The 20,843-nt window shown below is 37.6% G+C and overlaps 1 protein-coding gene across 5 annotated transcripts in view; it reads left to right on the forward strand.

Moving 5' to 3' along the window:
- Window positions 1–6,369: 6,369 nt before the first annotated feature.
- Window positions 6,370–20,843, forward strand: part of PSMD14 (proteasome 26S subunit, non-ATPase 14) — a 46,638-nt gene continuing 32,164 nt past the window's right edge. Inside the window, exons 1-4 of one of the 5 annotated variants that reach the window (XM_068195651.1) lie at window positions 6,371–6,523; window positions 9,744–9,793; window positions 11,375–11,462; window positions 14,334–14,385. In XM_068195651.1, the coding sequence (XP_068051752.1) occupies window positions 14,338–14,385 (48 nt within the window). In that variant the 5' untranslated portion in view covers window positions 6,371–6,523; window positions 9,744–9,793; window positions 11,375–11,462; window positions 14,334–14,337. Of the gene's footprint in view, window positions 6,524–6,547; window positions 6,642–7,000; window positions 7,151–9,743; window positions 9,794–11,374; window positions 11,463–14,333; window positions 14,386–20,843 lie in introns of those variants that run through there. The other 4 variants (XM_068195652.1, XM_068195653.1, XM_068195655.1 and 1 more) reach the window with 4 other exon arrangements.

Here is a 20,843-nt window from a genome sequence, read left to right on the forward strand (position 1 = left end):
CCTGGAGGCATATTAATTAATTTTTTTTAAAAGGTTTAAATTAGAAATTTGAGCAGTATTAAAAGCTTCTTCAGATCCCTTCTACAATGGAGACTAAAACTGCTACCACATGGACCCAATATATATTAAAGTCAGTTTATAGCCTTTAATCAACAGAATCAAGTAAGCTAGTGGGATAAATTACTACTGTATTTATTTATGGCATATAGCCAATATAGCTAAAATAAGGATATAGCCTTACCCGAGTAGTTTATTGGCAATTGTACTGTGCCTATCCAAATTACATTTCTCTAAGTGTTTGTAAGAAGCTTGTCTATTCAGTGTAATAAAGTCAGGAAGAACTACATTTCTGATAATTTGGGTCCTACAAGAATGAAAGTAACCTTTTCTATGTACTTCTAGTATTTTTTTCTGTGATCAATACAGAGAAAAAGGCATGATCACAACTCCACAGATTGTGCACAGTCAAAAAACAATTATGTTATATTTTATTTTCCTTTTCTTTCTACCAATGCCTCGTGTTCCAAAAAGCTGAACTGGCTGAAGTATGATGTATATGTTTAATCAATAAAATAGCTATTTTTCTAAACCAATCAAGGAGGAGAAATAACTAGTTTATCTTAGCTAGCTATTAATAATTTGTATCATCTCAGAAAAATTCCAAACATAACTGGCCTCCATCATGATTTAATGTTTATAGGGACAGTAAAGAATTCTACAAAGGATGACAGAAAAAAGAGCCGGGGTAATGAAGAGGAAAAAATGCCATGGTGTGTATCTTGAGGGGCTGCAAGAACTAAAACCATCCTAAAGAGAAGAGTCAATATATTTGATTGATAACTTCCATAATTCTGAAGACTATATAGAAGTCACATATTTAATGTCTAAGTTAGATACATTATTTTGTATTCACCTCCAGTTTCTATTTAAATTGAGAGTACATGTTCTTCACATCCCAAGTAACAGAGTAAATTACAAATGATGAACACACCTGATTTTGTAGAGGCACCAAGACTGCAAATACTGTATTCTCTGCTATATCTATATCATTAGTAGAGTAATGTAATCTCTATAGATTTATTTGATTTATGTAGAACTCTGTGGAATTAAGCTATTTAGGAATTCTTCATTACTTTTGTATCATCAGAGAATTTTCAAAATCTGCAAATTGCAATCTTGTTTGTGAGGTAATTTCAAAGGTAAATGTTCTGGCCCAGCAGAAAATCTGATTTTATAGAATAGCATAATCTATACCATCCTTTAAATCAACCATTGTAATCACCGTTGTCATCCGTTATGTCCTCCAGCAGAGCAGTCACAGATAGCTTTTCCTAGGCAGATCTTTATAAGTTGAGTTGAAAGCAATTTAATTTTGGCAAAATGGCTGCTTTCATTGTATACAGGACACCGAACCTCTTGTGTAGGACCTTTTCACCATGTTGTGATTGATTTTACATCTATTGAAAACAAGTCTGGTCTCTGCCATTTGTTTACCCTTGTATTCTCTCTTTATGCTTTGGTATGCATTTTTAATTAGATACACTCCAGTTCTTTCACCACTAGCTAACACTTTTATTTGGGAAGCAGTCTTTACTAGCCCTGCAAATATCCGCTGTTCTTTGCAATGTCAAGTCCTTTTCTCACCTTGCTTTGACTTGGTTATCACTTATATCACAAGTAATTCATCCATCTGTTAACTGCTCCAATTCACATTACTTGGCTTTATTTTAAAGATCTTAACAATGGTCAATGGTCTCATCTGGCAGCTGGTTTCTTGTAAAAAATGTGCCTTTCCCAAGTGACATTCTTGTGAGGATCAAAATATTCACTGAATGGGTTTTTATCTAGCAGTTTACAGGTCCCTCAGGCTCTCCATAGAACATATTGTATATACCCAGTGCTTTGGGCATGCCATGTGTAGCAATGTGGAGGACTTCACCTTCTTCAATTTTATTTCACTCTTCTCCAGCTTTCTGCCATGTTATCTTTACACATTGTTGGTTAATTCTTGTAAAAAAAAATCTTATACGTATCATGCATCTACGTGATTGTTTAGGTTTGCATCCAGAGTGTGCCTTTAAAGCAAAACTCTCAAAGCAGCAAACCAAAGTTTGGGAGTGCTGGAAGTAGATTATCTCATTGAAAAATGGCAGAGCAGAAACATGCTTCATACAGTTTGGTTGCAAATGGGCATTCATCCATGGGACACAAGTAGAGCTATCCAAAGCAGAAAATGCTAACAGAAATGTATCATGCCAATTTAGCCCCACACATTTACTCCTTCTAGTCTATACTACTCCCTAACACAGACATAACCACAGAAATAATTGAAATTGTCTTTGTTTGTTGGCTCTCACTACCTGAAATTAGTGAAAAGCATTGTACCAATTATGCAGGACTTCTATAAAAGTAATGTTTCAGCCCAGTCAGAAATATCTTAACTACTAAAGGAAGTATAAAATTAATTTTTATTGTGTCACAAATAAGGGGAAAATCTCCCACTGAATAAAGGGGAGGGAAAAAAAAAGGAGTAGTATTGTTCCATCCCACAGCAATCCAGAAAAAACCCACAGTATGTCCACTTTACATACCACCTTTCTCTTAATTTACAGTTTTCAATTTACAGTCTTCTACACAGTTATTTAAATAAACTGTCTCTCACAGAGTAGCACCTTTGCAATTGCCAGGGACACAAACCCACTTCTCTGTTTCCTCATAAAAATTTTCCATAGACACCCCCAACACAAGCATTTCCAGCAAGACTGATTTTTTTCTTGGCCTTATCTTCTCCAGATGGTTTGTAGATAGTTCTCACAACTCATCCATCACTTTAAATAGACTTAAAAAGACAAAAGTCCAGTTTCCTTTAGGACTGCATGTGAAACTTGTGGCTGGTGAAATTTCCAATATAAACAAGATCTTTTGGCACCAACTGGAGGGGGGCTGGGGCTGTTTATGGCTCGCAGTAAGGAATGTTTGCTTTCTTAATATCCTCTTCCTTCTTAATTGGGATGGATTATATCCAAATACATTGTTACCATTCTTCTCACTCAAACTGACTTTATACTTGTCATACTTTAATGGGCAGGTTTGTGCTCTGAAAGAGACGCAAATAGTTTTGTTTGCAGGTTTTCAATAATCATATGTTTCATGATTAATGAAGCCTCTTTTGAGCTTCTAGCAGCCTTCTGCAGCTGATTGTGGAATTGTTGAGGAGTCTAAAAAAAGTAATCTCACTCACATACTATCTTTAACTAATCCTGTAAAATTTTATTCATTGTTTGTGACAAGAGTTGCTATTACTCTGCAGGCAGCAAGGAGTTGATCAAGCATTGTACAAGCCATTGGGGATGTCACAGAGGTCACCATCAGCACTTCTAATGGAGTGAGAGCTTGCCAAGGATAACAGAAGAAACCATTTCCCCATTTACAGGTTTGCCAAGACAGAGTTCCAGTCCATTCCCAGGGTGAAAGGCTGCAGTTTAAAACACTATTATTCCTTCATTACTTTTTCAGGGTATAAGTACCAAACATAATTATCAATCAATCAATCAATCAATAAAATTGTGTGATTCTGGCTCTATTACCCTCTCACAAAGATGATGTCAGCTCTTGTACTCCTTGATGTATAGCCATTTCCCTTGCTCAGTTCTACATGTTTAAACATAAAACCAAAAGTAGCCATAACTCCAGTGTTTTGTTCAACCCACAGTGCATCAGGTATTCTAACACCAGGTTTCTGAAACTGTATCTTCTGTTGGGTTTATTTGGGGTTTTTTTAACCAAATATTATAACTCAGTCCTGGAGAATTCCTCCTGTCCTATCACAAACAGCACTCTCTACATAAATGATTTACCAGAAAATTGTGTCCAATCTCTCAGTGGATTCTTCACATTCTATATGCCATTCTTAAATGTTGCCACTTAGCCATGTAAAATTGAATTATTTAATTACAGAGCCTCAGCAATATTGCTGCTTTAATCCAATCACAAACAGATTTGAAGGGAAAATTATATACCAGGAGGTAGGAAAAAAATGATGTGATCTCTTAGCAAGTCTGACCTCTGTTAACCACTTCACTACAAACAAGGATAGGTTAGCATGGGGAAACCAGGAAAAATGTAAGGGTCCAATCAAAGCTAGTTTTTACCATTTACGAGAGCCATCCAAGTAATAAAAAATAGGAACAAACCTTGAACATTTTCTTGTACTGCATTACTGCAAATCAATAAATAAAATCTTCTATAGATTAGCACTGGTTGGACCAAAACAATGAGAGATTCATGTGAGAGAGTGCCCTTCAGATTAAATGACAATTTGGAAGTGTTTAACAACATATGGTCTCTTTTCTTTGACATATACGATTAAGAATATATCTTTTTATATAAAAATATAAAATACCATCTGTCATAAGTTCCAACCATGATTCTGTCTCTATATATCCAATTAATTCACTATACTTTCTAGTGTAAATATTTCTCCTATTTTCTCTTTTTTTCTTTTTCTGTAACTATATTTATTTATAAAAATTCAATAAATGTATATATTTAAAAAGTCAATACTATGACTTGAAATGTAATTAGGAATAACAATGAAAGTCTGTTTCACTTTGTATTTCAAAGAAGGGCCAGATCTTCAAATGGATTGAAATGCCATTGCTCATTTAAGTCAGTGGGTATAGGCATATTATAAAGAATTAACTATGTTGTTTTTCCTTATTATACACATTAACCCAGAGAAATGCTCACTTTTGACAAATAAATATTTGTGTTTCTTTCTTTTTTCAGAAATGCGGGGTACCTTAAAGACACATGACTGCAGAGTGAGAACCCTAATATAATGGGTATTTCTCCTTAAGGTGTCAGAATTCCAGTGAAAATGGAGGAATAAATGGATTGCTCTCAAAATCATGGCAAAAACCAGCAAAATATATAATGCATTTCAATTCACTGAATTAATATTTTGGCTCATTAATTTAATCCAAAATAAAAAATCTTTGACCACATAATTATTATAATGACTTCTAACATGCACAAGCCTCAAAATACAGTCTCAAAGACTATAGGAGCTTACTTTTGCCAGGTTAAAACAGGAAGGACCAAACAGCCTGTTTGCAGCAGGGTGCAAGATTTCTTCTGTTTGAGACGAGCATACCCAGATAAACATATATGTACAGACAGACACACATAGGTTTTACTCTTTGTTTCTGAGTAATTTGGCTGCAGGTGTACCAATAAATTACACTAATGGGTTTTGCATTAGTAATGTGAGAAAGAAATTACTGACCCACAATTTAAACCACATTGTAAACCTTTGGCTTTTAAAGAATCTTTTGGAAATTTTGACTATTGAGATTCCCTCAGCCTAGCCCAAAAACAAAATGGAAGAGAAAATTATTTTGATTTTCAAAAACGTTGCCTCTCTTAAACAGCAGAATACCGTACAATGGTAATTCCCTTTCTCTTTCTTGAGATTAATTTTATACTTTATGGTATAACACACTAAGATTTCTGTGTCTGCTGCAGTGCTGTGGAAGTGGTGATTGTAGCTCTCTGAGGTCATTCCCATGTAATTTACAATTTAGTACCTCTTCACCTGCTTCCATGTAGTTGGTCTGTGAGCAGAAAATGCTGATCATCTTCTAATATTACATTCTTGGTTTTAAAGGAGCTTTCAAATAAACCATGATGCTCTTCTTGGTCATTCATGGTAGAAACTCTGTATAGAGTCCTAATAAATTGTTTGTATAGGCTCTTAAGTTGTCCCAATACTTTCTAAAATACTTGCAGTATTTCAGTAACTGTGTATAAATCAACTTCTAAGAATGTTTATTGTGCTAGCCATAATAAGTTCATAAGGGCTGCTGACATCCCTAACTTGCTCATGTGCTGTCTGGTAATGTACTCCTTTGGCCTTGTGTTTTCCTCTTTTAATTTACAACAGAGTTTGTGCTCCAGGGTTAACGTAAGGGTTAACAGAAATTCCGAATTGCTTCTCTGTTTGCACCAGAAAAGTTAGCACCAATCATCAGCATGTGTGCTTTTATGTGATTATGTCCCTATTACTTTGTTTGGCCACAATTCCTATGTTTTTCCATTTCTGCTTGTGCTGGTTTTACACATATGGTCACTCACATTTCTCTAAATCCTCGCATTTTCTGTAATACTGTTTTTAGAGAGGAGTGCATGTGATATCGTTCCTATTGCGGTAATCATTCATTTATTGATTTGATGACTCAGTTGTTGGTTCTTCTCCCATCCTGTCGTGTCGTTGTTCCAGCACTGGTGCCTTCGGTACAAAGGGACACATTTAACTCACAGCACGTCCACGCAGAGCAGCTTGCGCCGCTCCACTCCGGCCCGTTCCTCTCGGAGGCCGCGCCCCTCGGCGGCCTCCACTCTCCGAAGCTCCTCCCCGCCGCCGCGGGGCCGGAAGCCGCCGCCGGGTGCCCTGTGAACCGGGAAGGACTCGGTTTGAATGAGATCCGGCTGATTCACCGCGGCCCGGGCGGCTCCGGCCCAGGTGAGGGCCCGGCCGCCACCGCTCCAGGGTGCTGAGGCGCTCCGCGGCGGCCTCTGCGCGGCGGCGGCTGGAAGGCGGCCCGGGGAGTCGGCCCGAGCGCCGGGCAGGGCGGCGGGCGGTGCGGACGGGAGCGGACGGGGCGGGTCTGGCGAGCGGCACCGGCCCGGGCGGGGAGCGCGCTGGGCCCCTGGCCTTTCCGCTGGGAAGTCCGGGCGCTTCGGAGCAGCGGGGACAGCTGCGAACGGGCTGGGGAGAGGCGGCGAGAGGGGCCGGGGTGGGCGCAGGGTGGGGGCTCGGCAGCTAGAGCCGGACGGGCCTCGGCGTCGCACGGGCCCCAGGGCCCGGCCGCCTCCGTCCGGCCCGCAGCGGCCGCCCTCGTTCGGCAGCGCCGGGCGCGGGTTCGTGCTGCGGGCAGCAGCGGGGTCTGTGCCCCGTCAGAGGCACCTCACGGACGGCAGCGCTGCTGCTCCCGGAGTGCAGCGCTGCCACGATTCCCGGCAATGCACCTGAAGTGAGAGGGGTACGGGGAGAAGTGAAGGCAGAGCAGTGGCTGGGATACCTGAAGGGGAAGGAAGCAGAATTAAGTAGAGAAGGAGCGATAATCAAAAATTAACAGCGCTATTTCTAGTATGCACCTAACTTAAGTCATGTTTCTGTAACAAATTTGTGTCATATAGTTGGATACTTGTAAACAGCGTGCTGGCGTCCTGTCTTAGAGTTGCAGTTGTTTTCGGTATACTGTGGAAAAACAGAAAACCAACAGGGATTGAGATTTACTTTTTAAAAAGAAGTTTTATGTAAATGTATCTCAAAGCTATATACAACTGAATGGTATTAGGCAAGCTGAAAAGTCTGACAGATTTGTGTTCATGTTAAAGCTGTCAGCCCTGGGAGTCCAAGATGTCCTGTATGCCTCAGGTAGGGAGTAAACTTGGAAGAAGATTCTGTGGAGCAGAGCATTCGCTGTTCATGACCATATTGAAACAGTGAAAAATATCTGTTTATGAAGAAATTCATAAATTGGCTAGCATATTAATTGCTTCTGAATCACTTAGTCTGACTTTGAGCAACAGGGTTTAGCCTGTAGCTTAATGGGAAATGTTGTGTTCCATCATCTGTTGTAACATGCCATTTCAGCTGCTATTCATTTGAAAACTATGATTTAGAATATTTTAAGTTAGAGAATACTTTAAAATAGTATTAAATAATACCAGTATATAAATTAGTTTCTCAACTTTCTTGGAAGTGACTCACTCCTGACAAAAAATTATGGAGTATAAACTAATGGTACCTATAAGTACCTTGTAACATCTAGGATGATGGGAAAGGGCAGGTGTTAAGGACACTTTGAATAATAGAGAACTGGTATGATGAGTACTTGCTGGACTACTGCATAGTTCCACAATAGTTGTGTGTCTGCTTGCCTTTCTGCAGATTTCAGAGAAGGCCATTACTTCATGTACTACATAAAATTAAAATTAATTCTGTCGGTTTCTATGGTGGTGCAGCTTGTTAATGAATCTTTGCTTATCTGTAAGTATTATGTGAATGTACTTCAGTAGCTTTAAAGCAGTCTGTTTGAATCTGTGTTGCTGAAGTAACTCCAGCTCAGCAATGAATGTAGTAGAATTAGGTTTGCTGTATTTCTGGAAGTCAGAAAGCAGAGTCTGGGAAGCTGACCTGCAAATCATCTATTCCAGCTGGGGTCTATTGAGATTCAGGTCTATGGGATCCAGAAACAGGGTCTGGGTTTACGGATCTGAGCACGTTATGGAAGCAAGAGTCACGTAACTCTGGACTTGCACTACTGAGATTGCATTCATGCATGACATGATTAAACTCTAGCTTTAATGAACAGATTACTTAGGATTGATGGTAACGTATATTTTTTTCTTCTTTTCATACAAAATGTATAGGAAGATAGACTAGCCTATCCCCTCCCCCACCTTTTCACATGTGAAGTCTCTGTTCAGGTTTGATGACTTTAACTGCAGTGAGGTTTTTTTCTTGGTGAAATAATGTTTTTCTGCAATTTGAGCTGATTTACCTCTATAGCTGTTTATCATCCCTAGTGAAGCTGAAATGGTTGCAGTTGCACCAAAAACCTTGAGCCACTTTTGAGCACTGTTAATAAAATTGTTGATCATCTGCTGCATGGAACTCCTCTACAGGAGACATGGAAGTGCTTGTACAAAGCTTGTTACGTAGTCTCAGGTGGAGAAACTGAGTTACCGAAGATGAAATGATTTGCATCAAGTCTCTCAGTGTACAAATTGAAAATAAATTGCTGTCACCTGTGTGTAGCCTGGTACTCCCTCCACTAATAGGGCAGTTTAGTAGCCATTGTTTTCTATGTATGTCAAAGCTGATTTTGATATTCATTTCTCTACTAACTCAAAAGTTGCCAAACCAGGAGAACTCTCTTTCATTGAGGGATCACATCATGGAGTGTTAATGCTAGATAAAAATAGTGCACTGAAGTGTGAAACTCATGTGTCTCGTGCAAGGACATAGAGTAATTTAAGGCTGTTTCAAGTTGATTTCAAAATACATGCTGCAACATGCCAAGTATAAACACAGTAGCTATTGGTTTATACCTATATGTGTATACACATTTGTGCATAATCCTTTTATATAACGTCATCCCTATGCTGCCTAAGAAAAAGTGTTTTCATTATTAAAAGTCAGAATTTAAGTGACTTGAAAATACCAGTGAACAAGTGAGTGGTGAACCAGCGCTCTCCAAATAGGTAACTCTTTCCAATTATTGCAGTTACCTAAGAGCAGTATTAGGAGCAAATATTAGACGTGGATTTTAAAATTTCTGTTTTCAGATCAGTTTTGAGATTCTCTGTGTATACTCCCACTGCATTATTAAGATCAACTATTTTTCCCTTTTGAGGTGAGGACAATTAAATAAAAATTGCAGTAATGGAAGTTTGGATTTTCAAATAACATCCTATGACCAAACTTACTTTAGTTATAGTGTTTCCAATCATGAACATACATACACAGAGAAGCTATTTAATTCTTTTTTTAAGCCATTAGTGACCATATTGATTTCAGTGGTGAGTGAATGTCATCCAAATCCTGCAATGCACCAAAATGCAAGTTTATTATGATAACTGTCCTTCTGTATTTTTTCTGATACAGAACTGTTTGATACATTTACTTCCTTAAAGTTATGCTTTAAACAGAGACTGTTAACTCTTCCTTGCAGACAGAAGGAAACAATCAAAATACCTTTTGCCAACTTAGGAAGGAAAAGAGGTGAGATTTACTGTGAACTGTTTGTTTACTTTTCTGGTTTTTATTTATATGTATATATAATGTATGTGTGTGTGTGTGAATATAGGGAAAAAACCAACAGGGAAGTTGCTAATCAGCCCAGCTTTTTGCACTTTGTAACAGAGGTAAGATTGTCAGCTGTAGGTTACCTTTTGTGCCTCACCGGGGAACAGACCAAGCTCACAGAGATTTGTTTCTTTCTTTGTAGTAAGCGGGGAAGGGAATGCAAGGCCACTGGGTGGTCAGGTGGCTAAAGGTGAATAAGTCAAGCCCAGCTGAAGAAGTAGCTGCAGTTCTGTTGTAGCCTGTGCTACTGGCTTTTGTAGTCTCTCCTGGATCATTTCTTTCTGCAAAGCTGGCAGAAGGATAATTACTTTCCATTCAACTTGTTAGTGATTTCCACCCCAGCCTGTCTGCACTGAGAAACTCTGACTTGTTCTTTCTCTTCCAGCTTTCTGGGAAGGTGAACACATCTTCCTTTGCTCTTGTATTACTTTGAGATAAGCTTCAAAAGGGTCTCTGTTAAATTGCCTCAGTTACTAAAAAACAAAACAACCCCCCCCCAACAAAAACCCAAAACCAACCCCCAAAACCCAGACATTCTTTGAGCAGCTTTAGCTTAAAGAATGATTTGACAGAAATGTCTTCTGGAGCCTGTATTAGTGTTACAAGCAGTCAGATTTTCCAAGACCTCTTTTTCTGTTACGCCAAGACAACTATTTCTGGGATGCAGCGTGAAGCCTCTCAGAGAAGTGAACAGGGTTAAACCCAGTGTTTTTGATAGCCTCTCAGTTTGCTGCAGGGCTGCACAAATGGCTGTCCTGGCAGTACTGAGAAAGCAGCATCAAGTTGGTGAGCAGCAGCAGCTTCCTCATTGCTCCTTATGTTAACACTGACATTGAAAAAAAGTCTATCAAATCACAGCCACAGATCATTTCACAGATCTGTTTCAAAACACTGCTCTACAAATGATTGAGTGGATGCAATTAACGGGCAGTGCTCTCAGGGAGGAGGATAACGTGAATTTTAACTCCTAAATGGAATGTGAAGCAGCCTTTCTCTACCTGAATTCAGGCAAACGTAAAGATCTTTGTGACTTTTCTGGTCACACCAACCGCTCTTGCAGAAATAAACAGGAAAGCTTTCTGTACCTGCAGACTGCTCTTACCCTTCGTGCTTAGGGCATCTTAGCTACATCAAAAGCTTCTAAAATAGTAAAAAAAGATCATGGTTTCAGTTTCTAACAGCATTTAAAATTATAAATTATCTTTAAATTGCTTAAATTAATTAATAAAATGTTTTGAGAATTTACTATTAAAAATCTTTGAGAAAATTGGAAGCTTCTTGCAGTATTATGGGTACTTGAGCAAGACATGGCATGTACCACTCCAAGGAATTGTATGGCAAAAGGAAAAAAAAAGCCCAGTAAACCTTCTTTGGGTTATTCTTCAATAGTGCCTTGTCCTTTTGCAGCTTATCAATGTAACATTTCTTTTTTACATGTGCCACGGTTTCTAAATTTTACTGGGTTTCTGCCTTTCTCCTTTCTATTTCCTTCTACAGGGAAGAGACCTACTGGTGTCATCTTTACAGTCAAAAAGTGGGAGCTGCTGCCAAGTTTGTTCTGTGAGCACCTCTTGCTAAGCACCAGGTTAGAAATGTATCATTGCTTTATTTGTAAAGGTTAAAGTTAGCTTCATTAATGTCTAAAAATTTCCTTTAAGCTGTTTTAAGGTTTACAAAAGCATTGTTTGAGAAATGGAATTTATTACTGAAATAATATTTAGATGGAGTAACAAAAATGAAAATCTGTTTTGGTGAATGTATTTCATAAACTTAAATTTTTCAGATGCTTATATATCTCAGTAAACAAACATGTTTAGGTCCATATAGACTCTATAGCCTGCTAAAGCATATTCAGTTACAAATAGGCAAGTAAAGCATTAGCTGCCAAAACTGAAACCAGAATCATGTCATGGAGCTAGTGAAATAATTTGCAGTGCATCTAGAACTGTGTTTTGGAGATTTTCTGTCTGTGCTGCTCTCTTGAAAACCTGAGTTCAATGACTGTTTTGTGAGAAATGTTAGGTGTCTGTAATACAGTGAGATTTTGCTGGAAAGTTATGCTGATAAGTAGTCAGTTTAACACTTTAGTCGAATCCAACTCTGATATGCCAAAATATATGGCTTTTATAAATGATGTACTGTACTGTTGGGTTAGAAACTGGAATGAGCTGTGTAAATAAAGAGTTAATTAGTATGCGCTATAGCTTTTCACTTGTGTTACAGGATTTGTTATTTATTTATTATTTCTTAAATGTACATAGGTAATGTACCTGATCAGTTCATGGAAGTTGCTGTAGTTGACAGAACTGCCAGTTTCAGGGTTACCAGTGTAGAGACTGAAAGTTTCTTAAAATAAACGAACAACCATGATGGATTAAAATAATAGTTTTAGTAGCTTAAATATGCTTCTCAGTTACTCTTCAGCCCTCTTTAGTGTCACAGTAGATGAATCATTGTGGGTTTCAATGGAGGAGTATCTACCACAGAGGGGTAACATGAACTGTAGTTGGCGTTAATTTGTGGCAACATTGTGACTGTTTTATTGAAGCCATTTAACATATGCTTACATAATATCTTTAAACAGCAACTTAACCTTTCCAAGGAAATCCTCCAACTTGATTTGGAATTTATTGTACTTCAGGATAGAAAAGCATATACACTGTGTGCAGCTTTTGCCTCTAAAAAGAAGCTTGGTGTCAGTGACTTACTGAAGAAGTGAAGCGTAACTCCTAACCCTTTAATAAACTCCTTTTTAATTTATATGGTGCCAGTGGAGTGTTAAGAAAGTACTTACTTCTAGGTGAGGCTGCACTTGTTGGATTTGCAGGTTCTACAAAATCAAGAGAGTGAATCATATTAAACTAATAGCCTGATAGTTCACTGAACTGGGAAAGTGAACTTAGCAAGTAGGGCAGGTATTTCTGATCAGTGTATTTTGGCTATTGTTATGAAGTTATTAAAGTATGAAGTAAAATGCTGCTTCTTTGTTTTTAGAAGTTTAAACTATTTATTTTAGCCTTATACTGAAATAAGGCTTGCTAGTTTTTAGCCAATAAAAAAATCTAGCAAATATCAGAAGAAATTATGAAAATGATGGTGACATTCACCTTCAGCATGAAGATTTTTTCATATACAAAGCAAATATATTTTTCAAGTTCTTTTGCATAATTATTTCAAAAGAAGGCTATTAAATTAGTATTGTTAATGTAATCTGAAATCATGTATATAATTCTCTTATGTGTAATGTGACATCTGCTTGAAGGATGAATGTATTTTGGAAATCATTCTTGGTGTTCTCAATTGTTTTCAAACCTTAAACAGGCTTTGTTGTATTGTATTAAAACTTGTCCTGTTAAGACCATAATTTTTGTTGCTGTGCTTTGTATCTTCTATTTTGCAAATAAAATAAGCCAGTAAAATTTTCTGATTTCTGTAAGCCTTGGAAATTGCTTGGTTTGATAAAAACAGCTATTTAAAAATATTCAGTAGGCTTTTTTTTTTCATTTTATCCCTTAGTTTAGTTGTATAGAGCTAAGTTAAAAAAGCCAAGTAAGTGTGGTAAAGTTCTGTTAAAGCTGGGGCAGAACCTGTGTTTAGGTATCCACCATGAAATTGTAGATGTCTTTCCAACAACAGAAAGTGAAGAAACTGTAGAGAAAGAAACAGCAGAACAGCAGTGTAATTTTTTTGGTTGGATGCCTTAGCAGCCTTTATTCCGGGGGATCACCCCTTGAAAGTTACAAGAGACAAAAACTGATGCCTTTTTTTTTTTTTAAAGGAAGATGTTTCATTGATTGGAATATCTTGCACTAAAGCAATGGCACATGCAAACACGTATTAAATGACTGTACTGTCACTAGTCTTCTAACTATATACACATTAAATGTTTACTTTACAGTATTTCTTTTAGTATAATGAGTTCATTAAAAAAAATCTTTTGATGCTAATTCAGAGATCCATAATCTGCTTAGTGTCTTTCACATGTAGTTTTGATGATAACTGACAAGCTGTAAGTTAATTAGCATGGAACTTACTAATGAGGATGCTAAAATCCTTACTTTAAGATTTTTATTGATGATTTCTGAGCAAACGAAAGTAAATTCAATTGTATATCTAATAAGTTTTAGGAACTTTCTGGCTGTAGGTACTGATCATAAGAAAAAAAATCCCCCAATTAATTGAATGATGGGAAAGTTTTGAGAAGTTTGACAAGAGTGTTTGTCTTCAGAAATGGGGATAACCCAAAACCAAAGCAATAAAGCAAAGTCTGTTAATTAGCATGGAAGACAGCTTCTTGAATTAATATGTGGTGTTAATTAACAGGAAGTCTGATGTTGTGTTGTAATTACCACCAATATTTTTGACATACTGAGTGACTGAAGGTGAATTATATAGATAACAATTTAGTAAACATTTCGAGCTTGGGAACATTTTTCCTTTGTTTCTGTTTTTCTAGAAATATGGATAGACTTCTGCGACTGGGAGGAGGTATGCCTGGGCTGGGACAGGTTAGTATATAGCTTATCAATCTTTCCTTTAAAATTAATAAATTCTGGAGTACTTCTTCTATTATACTATTATATTTTAAAACAGCATCAAAAAACAGAGTTCATAGTAATAATCTTTGACTCGAGATTTTATACGTGTATGCGTATCTTTGTTAAAACCTGACTTTTTTTCTGTAAATACGAATACATGTGTTGGCACTCAGTTTACAGAATGTTTATGAACCTTTCTTTTTGTGTCTCAGCATTTTAAAATTTGTATTGAAAAGCATTGGAAGCACATAATACATTTTTTTAAGAAACAGTTTACAATAATGTGGAATTTCAGAACATGAAGGGTATTCTAAATGGGCAAGCATATCCACTGCTCTTTCATTAATGACATATTTCAGTTCTTGGATCACACTGTGAATGGGGCATTATAAGATACTGAAGTATATGTAAATTTCGAGAGGTAATTTGAATCGAGTTTATCACTTGTGGGTAGTAATAGCTACCTGTATGTGTGTTTTATTGCATCTCCTCTTGTGAATTGCTCTCACTTGTGTAACTACTCACAGCAAGAAGGCCTCCCTGGCAGCTGTCCTGTTCCAGTGAGAGACCTATTCACATTGTATGGCTTCTTCTACCTCTACAGCAAGTCCTAGTGCTTTTTTTTCCTCGATCAACTGACATGGCCAGCAGTCTTCAAAAATAATATCGAGCTGATCTTGTTATATTGTACTGATTACTGTGGATACAGGGGAAAAATAATTAGGAACGTCTTTATTTGAGGTCTGTAGGAAGAATTATTTCCTTAAGGAATGGGCTCCAGTGTAATTTCCTTTGTAGTCCTTTCCTTTGGCTGGCTGCAGTAGCTGGCCTTTCTCTGTTTCCTCATCTGCCTCCTGGTCTCTTTCTAAGTCGAGAATCCAGATTCTTGTTCTGGAGGAATCGGTTCTGTATGTCTTGGGCTTCGGGATGTGCATCCAGGGTTTCCTCTGGGATGGTTGAAATTGCTAAACCCCAAGCTTCTTTTGGTTGTGAATAGTGTGTTTATGTCCAGTATAACTACAGGAGTAGTTTAATATTGAAGCATTTGGTGAAATATTCTAGGCTGATCTACAGACTCTAGATGTTTTGCCAAATAAGCCGTAACTTTTGGTGTATAATTTTTTTCCCCTTTTTATAGCTAAAATTCTATTCACGTTCTCTTAGTGAATCTTCAAGCCGCCCTCAGTTATTTTTAGTTTCACTTTCTTAAACAGTTATTTCTCTTGTTCCTCTGAGCTGCCAGCCTGCTTCATGACTCTTCATTTTTTTAACATCTGTGCAGTCTAATCTCTCAAGCTTTCACTTCTTAGTCCTCTCTGAACTTGACGCTTATCAAAGCTGTTTTTCAAATTTACGGTTAACTCTCTGCTGTTTTCTGAAATTTTCATCTTTAACTTGAAGCTTGCTAGAAAATTGTGGCAGTCAATAGAACATAACATTCAGGAGAAGCTTGCTGAACTCCTCTGGTAGCTTTGTCCTGCAAAGCTGCTTTGTGTTTGTTTAAATATGGAATTGTTTCTTAAATGAGTTGATGAGTTTATGTTGGATAAAAAAAAATGGTATAAAACTGAATTGCTCTTTACTCAAGTTGCTGCTTGCACTGGATATCTTGACTACATTTGTAGTCTTTTGGTTTGTTGAATCAGCAGGAAGGCTTTGCAAATAGAAAATTTTTATGTCCTTAAAATAGTGTGTTTCAAAGGACCTTGAAAGGTCACTTATATTCTAAATATCAATTGATGATAATTGAGATTGAGAGATAATCCAGAGTGAATCAGATGTCTTTGAGATAGAAGAGAGGAGGAAGATATTTCTTGGATATATTTTGTAATGCTAGAAAGCAAAATTATTACGATTTGTTTGCACTAGAGTGTTTTAAGCAACAGAAACTTTTTGTTCTTATTGGTGTGTTGCAGTTGTTCTAAAGGTTGAACATAGTAAAAACATCTGACTGAGCCATTCTCACCAGCATAAGAATCATCTGTATATATAATCTGGTAGAAAAAGAGGCATTTTCAAAGTAACTTTATCGCATAGTTTGGAGATTACTTTTTCTTGTAGCTTGGGGTCTGCTTAGCAAGCGGAATGCCTCACATGAAGTCTGCTAAGAGTCTGTTTGATTTGCTTTGTAACTGATGTTAAAGTACTGGCGGATGCTTGGTCAGCACAGTTCCTGTTTGATCTCTGCCAAGACATTCTTTCTCATTGACCTGCTTTAGCTTCTTCAGCAGCAGTTACTTGGCTCTTTTCCCTTGGCAAGATTACCTCTTCTGGTTATTGTCTCTTTTAGGTTTTCTTGGTCGTCTGGATTTCCAAACTCAGTTATGTTGTCCCAAATGCACTTTAATGTGTTTGCAATATGCTTTTCAAGTCTTTTGGTGTAGTGTGTTACACTTGAGAACTACTATCACTGAATTTGTGGTTCTCTTTCCTTACTTCTTGCTCTTTCAGGATGCTGTTGAGTGACTGATTGGCCTTCAGGTGTCCAGAGGTGGTCAGTGCTAAATCCCATCTGCCTTAAGCCTGTCTTCAAATGGCTAATAAATCTTTAAGGAAATAATCTTAAACTGATACTTCAAGAATAAACTTTGCTTCCAGTGACATGTGGTTTAGAAATCTTGAAGGATTTCTTCTCTTTTAATCATAGGTGGACAAAGGCCTGTCTTAGTAGGGCAGGAGGTGGACAAAAGAGAAGGCAAGAGAATCTTGCAAATTTTGGCATAATATAAGCCATTCACCCTGTTTTCTGACAGTATGCTTGGTCATTAAGTGTGTGTTCTTTTTATGGCAAGGTACCTGTGTTTAGTTTTGAACTTGATGCCAGAGGTATGACCTCCTTTGAAACACTGCTTCATGCAGAAATTGTGTCTTACATGGCTAGCGTTGTACCTGGTCCATAAGTTTGTTTTGTCTTGAATTTATATTCTCGTAATAAATGCATAAGATGAGTGAATGAATGAATAAATGAATGAATGAAGCCTTTTAGAAAAGATGTAAAAGATTGAAAGGGTTGTGATGTCTCAAAGAAAATCTTACGACTTCAATTTTGCTCCTGTAGTTCATGAGAATTAAGATTTTGGCAATGCCCTTGTTCTTCTTCACTTATATAGTCTCCTTTCTCTCTCCTTCTGCCCCTTGTCATGTTGATTTTTTCTACTTATCTTCTCTTTCCTGATTCATTCTTTTCTGTTTGTCCCTCTGGAATACTGCCTACCAAAGTATTTCGCTAGTGGTTTAGTACTTCGATTTGCATTGTACATTTGCTGCAGACAAATGAACAGGTTTGTGGGGTATGTAAAAGCATTCTGCTTATGTAGCAGGCAGGAATTTGGAGCAACACTCCTCTTCATTTTGTATGCTGAAGTATTGTTTGCTGGTGAAATCAGTTCCACATATGCCTCTATTAGGCAATCCCACTGCAAAGGGTGTGAGCAAATTAAGTGCATTTGTAGCCAAGCTTTTCTCTCCATCACTTACAGACTAGTAATTCAAGTTGAGCAAGTTCTCGTCCATGCTAGCACATGCTGTCTGTTTTTCTGAATCCAGATGTGATAGAAAGCAGTGAAATAGTGACACTTTTAAAAGAGGCTTTTAAAGTAATTTTTCATTGCTTGATAGATTTTTGAAAATATTAATTTACACTGCTGTTAGTGCAGACAACTGTTCTAGTACAATAAATGAAAAATAAAACTGATTCTGTATTTTAGAATTAACATATTTGATGACAGAGGGGAAGGGGAAAAATTCCAATGGGAAGGGAGGGGGAGACAGAGAACTGACCTGTGTCTTATAAGGAGTGTTTACACCTTGACTTGGAATATAGAAAAAGAAGTACAGATAGCTACTTTATTTGAATCATGGACTTGCCAATTAGCCATCAAGTGCTTCCATCTGTGAAATAGTTGATCAGATGGGTTAGCTGGGATGTTTCCAGATTAGGGCATTGGAAATGGCACTTGAAAACTGTCACTTTGATTAGGAGGTTTCAAATACTGCACTGCTTGGTGCTGTGGAACCTTTTTCTCCTCATAGGATCTTGGCTTTTTTAGAACATGCTTTTTCTATTTAGTAAATCTGTGGCACCATGGGAACTTGGGAGACCTGCTGCTGATCTAAGGTTCTGCTTTGTGTGCTAATCTCTTCAGGGTGGTTGTTGAAGGGACAACAGAGTGCACTATTTTGTGGGGCTTCAAAGAGGAGTTGATGGTCTGGCAGACAGAGGAGGGTCAAGCTCTGTGTTGATCATTCCCAATTAACAATTAGATGCAAATTTCCTTGAGTTACTTCATTAAGCTGGTGTGTCATTTGAAGTACATGACTTTTTCTTGCATCTTATATCTTCTCTATGTAAACAAAAACATCCACCAACAAAAAAAACCTCAAACCCAAAACAAACGCAGACACCCCCATCCCTTCTCTCCAAAAAAAAACCCAAAACAATAAAACAACCCAAAAACATGCCAACAACTCAATCAGGAAAAAATGCAACACCGTAATATCTTACTGAAAATTATTTTGGTTCATTGATTCTTGAAACAGCTTGTGTTTTAATTTGAAGGGTGTAAATGTGTTGTCTTTAATTAAGTACCTTTTTCATTGTAATGCTGTAGTGTGTTCTGGTATCTCAGTATCTGTTTAGCTGTATGACTTTCTCCTTTCTGTGTCTCCTGGGTATGTATGCTTTATGTGGTTTGAATTGTGGTAGTGCACTGTTGTCTGCTTCTCATATGTATTTGAAGCTTCAAATACACCTTTTGAGAATATTTTTGCCAAGGGAGTACATCTGAATTGTAGCTCTTAAAATTGTGCATCGTTTCTGTGCCATTGCTTCTGAGACAATTTCCAGCAAAGTTCTCAAGTACAAAGAATGTTACTATTTCTAGAACTCAAATGTAATTCCCAGTAGATGAGATGGTGTACAATTTGGGTGGGTTATTCTAGTTCTACTTTTTTTCCCTGGAAGCTGTCAACCCATTTAAGGGATAAAAGAATTTTCTCAATGACAAACATTTTTCATCCATTAAAAATATCAAACATGAAATCCCATAGAAAGTTCAGAAGACTTAATTGCCTGCATTATCTTCCATAGAAAGTCTCAACATCAGTTTTTATATACAAAATATGTGTTTTTGTTTTAAGGAGAAGAAAACCACCTTAGAGATAATAAACTGTGCTGTTTCACTTACTTTCACTGTCTGGGATGAATGTTTAACTGCACTGCTTAGTGTTTTAGAACAGGGTTGTTCACCGAAAGCTTCATATCAAATTTAGGGTCCAGGTGTGGCCTGGGTCTGGTTTTGCTGGAGATGGTAACTCCACGGGTCATGTTAGGCTTCTTTGAAAGTTGTTGGTGGTGACAAAGCAGAGTATAGTTCTCATTCATTGGAAGTACAGTTGAGTTATTGTAATGTGATTTGTCTCTTAAGGAGCTAATTGGGAGAGGAAAAGAGAAACCTGCTAGAATTGGTTTAGGAGCAGTCATAATTTTACTTAAACCCTGTGTGTAATTTGTTTTATAAAGGCTGTCTTAAAGTAGGATGGCTGCACTACAGATTTGTCCTACATATTAATCACAAACAAACATGAAACTAAAACTGAAAAAGCTAGTGGATTGTGTCCGAGCATTACAGTTTCCTCTGATTTGCTGTTTTGCTCTGGAGAATGTTTTTGTTCTTGGCCTCAGATAATAAACTTCCATATTTTTAATAATTAGGCAATTACATTCTCTCTCCTCAATCTAATTGCCAGTGTAGTCCAGCTGACTTTTGACTTTCTCCACAAGAGACAAAGGAGCTTGGACAAGGAAATGAGTGTAGCCATAATGAGAAAGGGTAAAGAAGAAGAGATATATTTGTGCATTTTGCATTGTACCTATTCACTTTGTGTTCCTTTCTGCACCCTGAAACAGCCACCCTATAGCAATCAATTTAATTTATTTCTCTTGGAAATTTTATCTTCTTTCAGAAATCCCATGCAATTGAATATTAAGTTGCAATGCTACTATGCAGCACCTTTGAGCAAGGGTTTCTCTTCCTGCTGTGTAGAAGAGTCTTCTAAGTACTTCTAGGAAGTTTGAAGTGTTTTTGTGTTATAGTGGTGTAGTCTGGGGGGGTGGTGGGTGTTGGTTGATGGGTTGTTTTTTTCAAGTGTTGCAGACAGCTGACCTTGCTGCATATTGCCACTGAGTCTCCCAGTTGACCTGCTTGTATCCAGAGGACCAGCTCTTCATAACACTGAACCTTCAGGTGTATAGAACCCAGTGCATTCTTCTTTGTATCTTTAACTGCTTTGCCTCACAAAATGTACTTTAGGCTGCGTTTAGGCAGAACCTGCTGATGGCTATTCTGCCTTCTTGGCAGAACTGTGTTTAGAATAAGGTAATTAAAAATCTACATTGGAGCAAGGCTACAGGAGGCAAACAAAATTTG

The sequence above is a fragment of the Anomalospiza imberbis genome, chromosome 7, assembly GCF_031753505.1.
Source record: "Anomalospiza imberbis isolate Cuckoo-Finch-1a 21T00152 chromosome 7, ASM3175350v1, whole genome shotgun sequence".
NCBI classification, from domain to species: Eukaryota; Metazoa; Chordata; class Aves; order Passeriformes; family Viduidae; genus Anomalospiza; species Anomalospiza imberbis.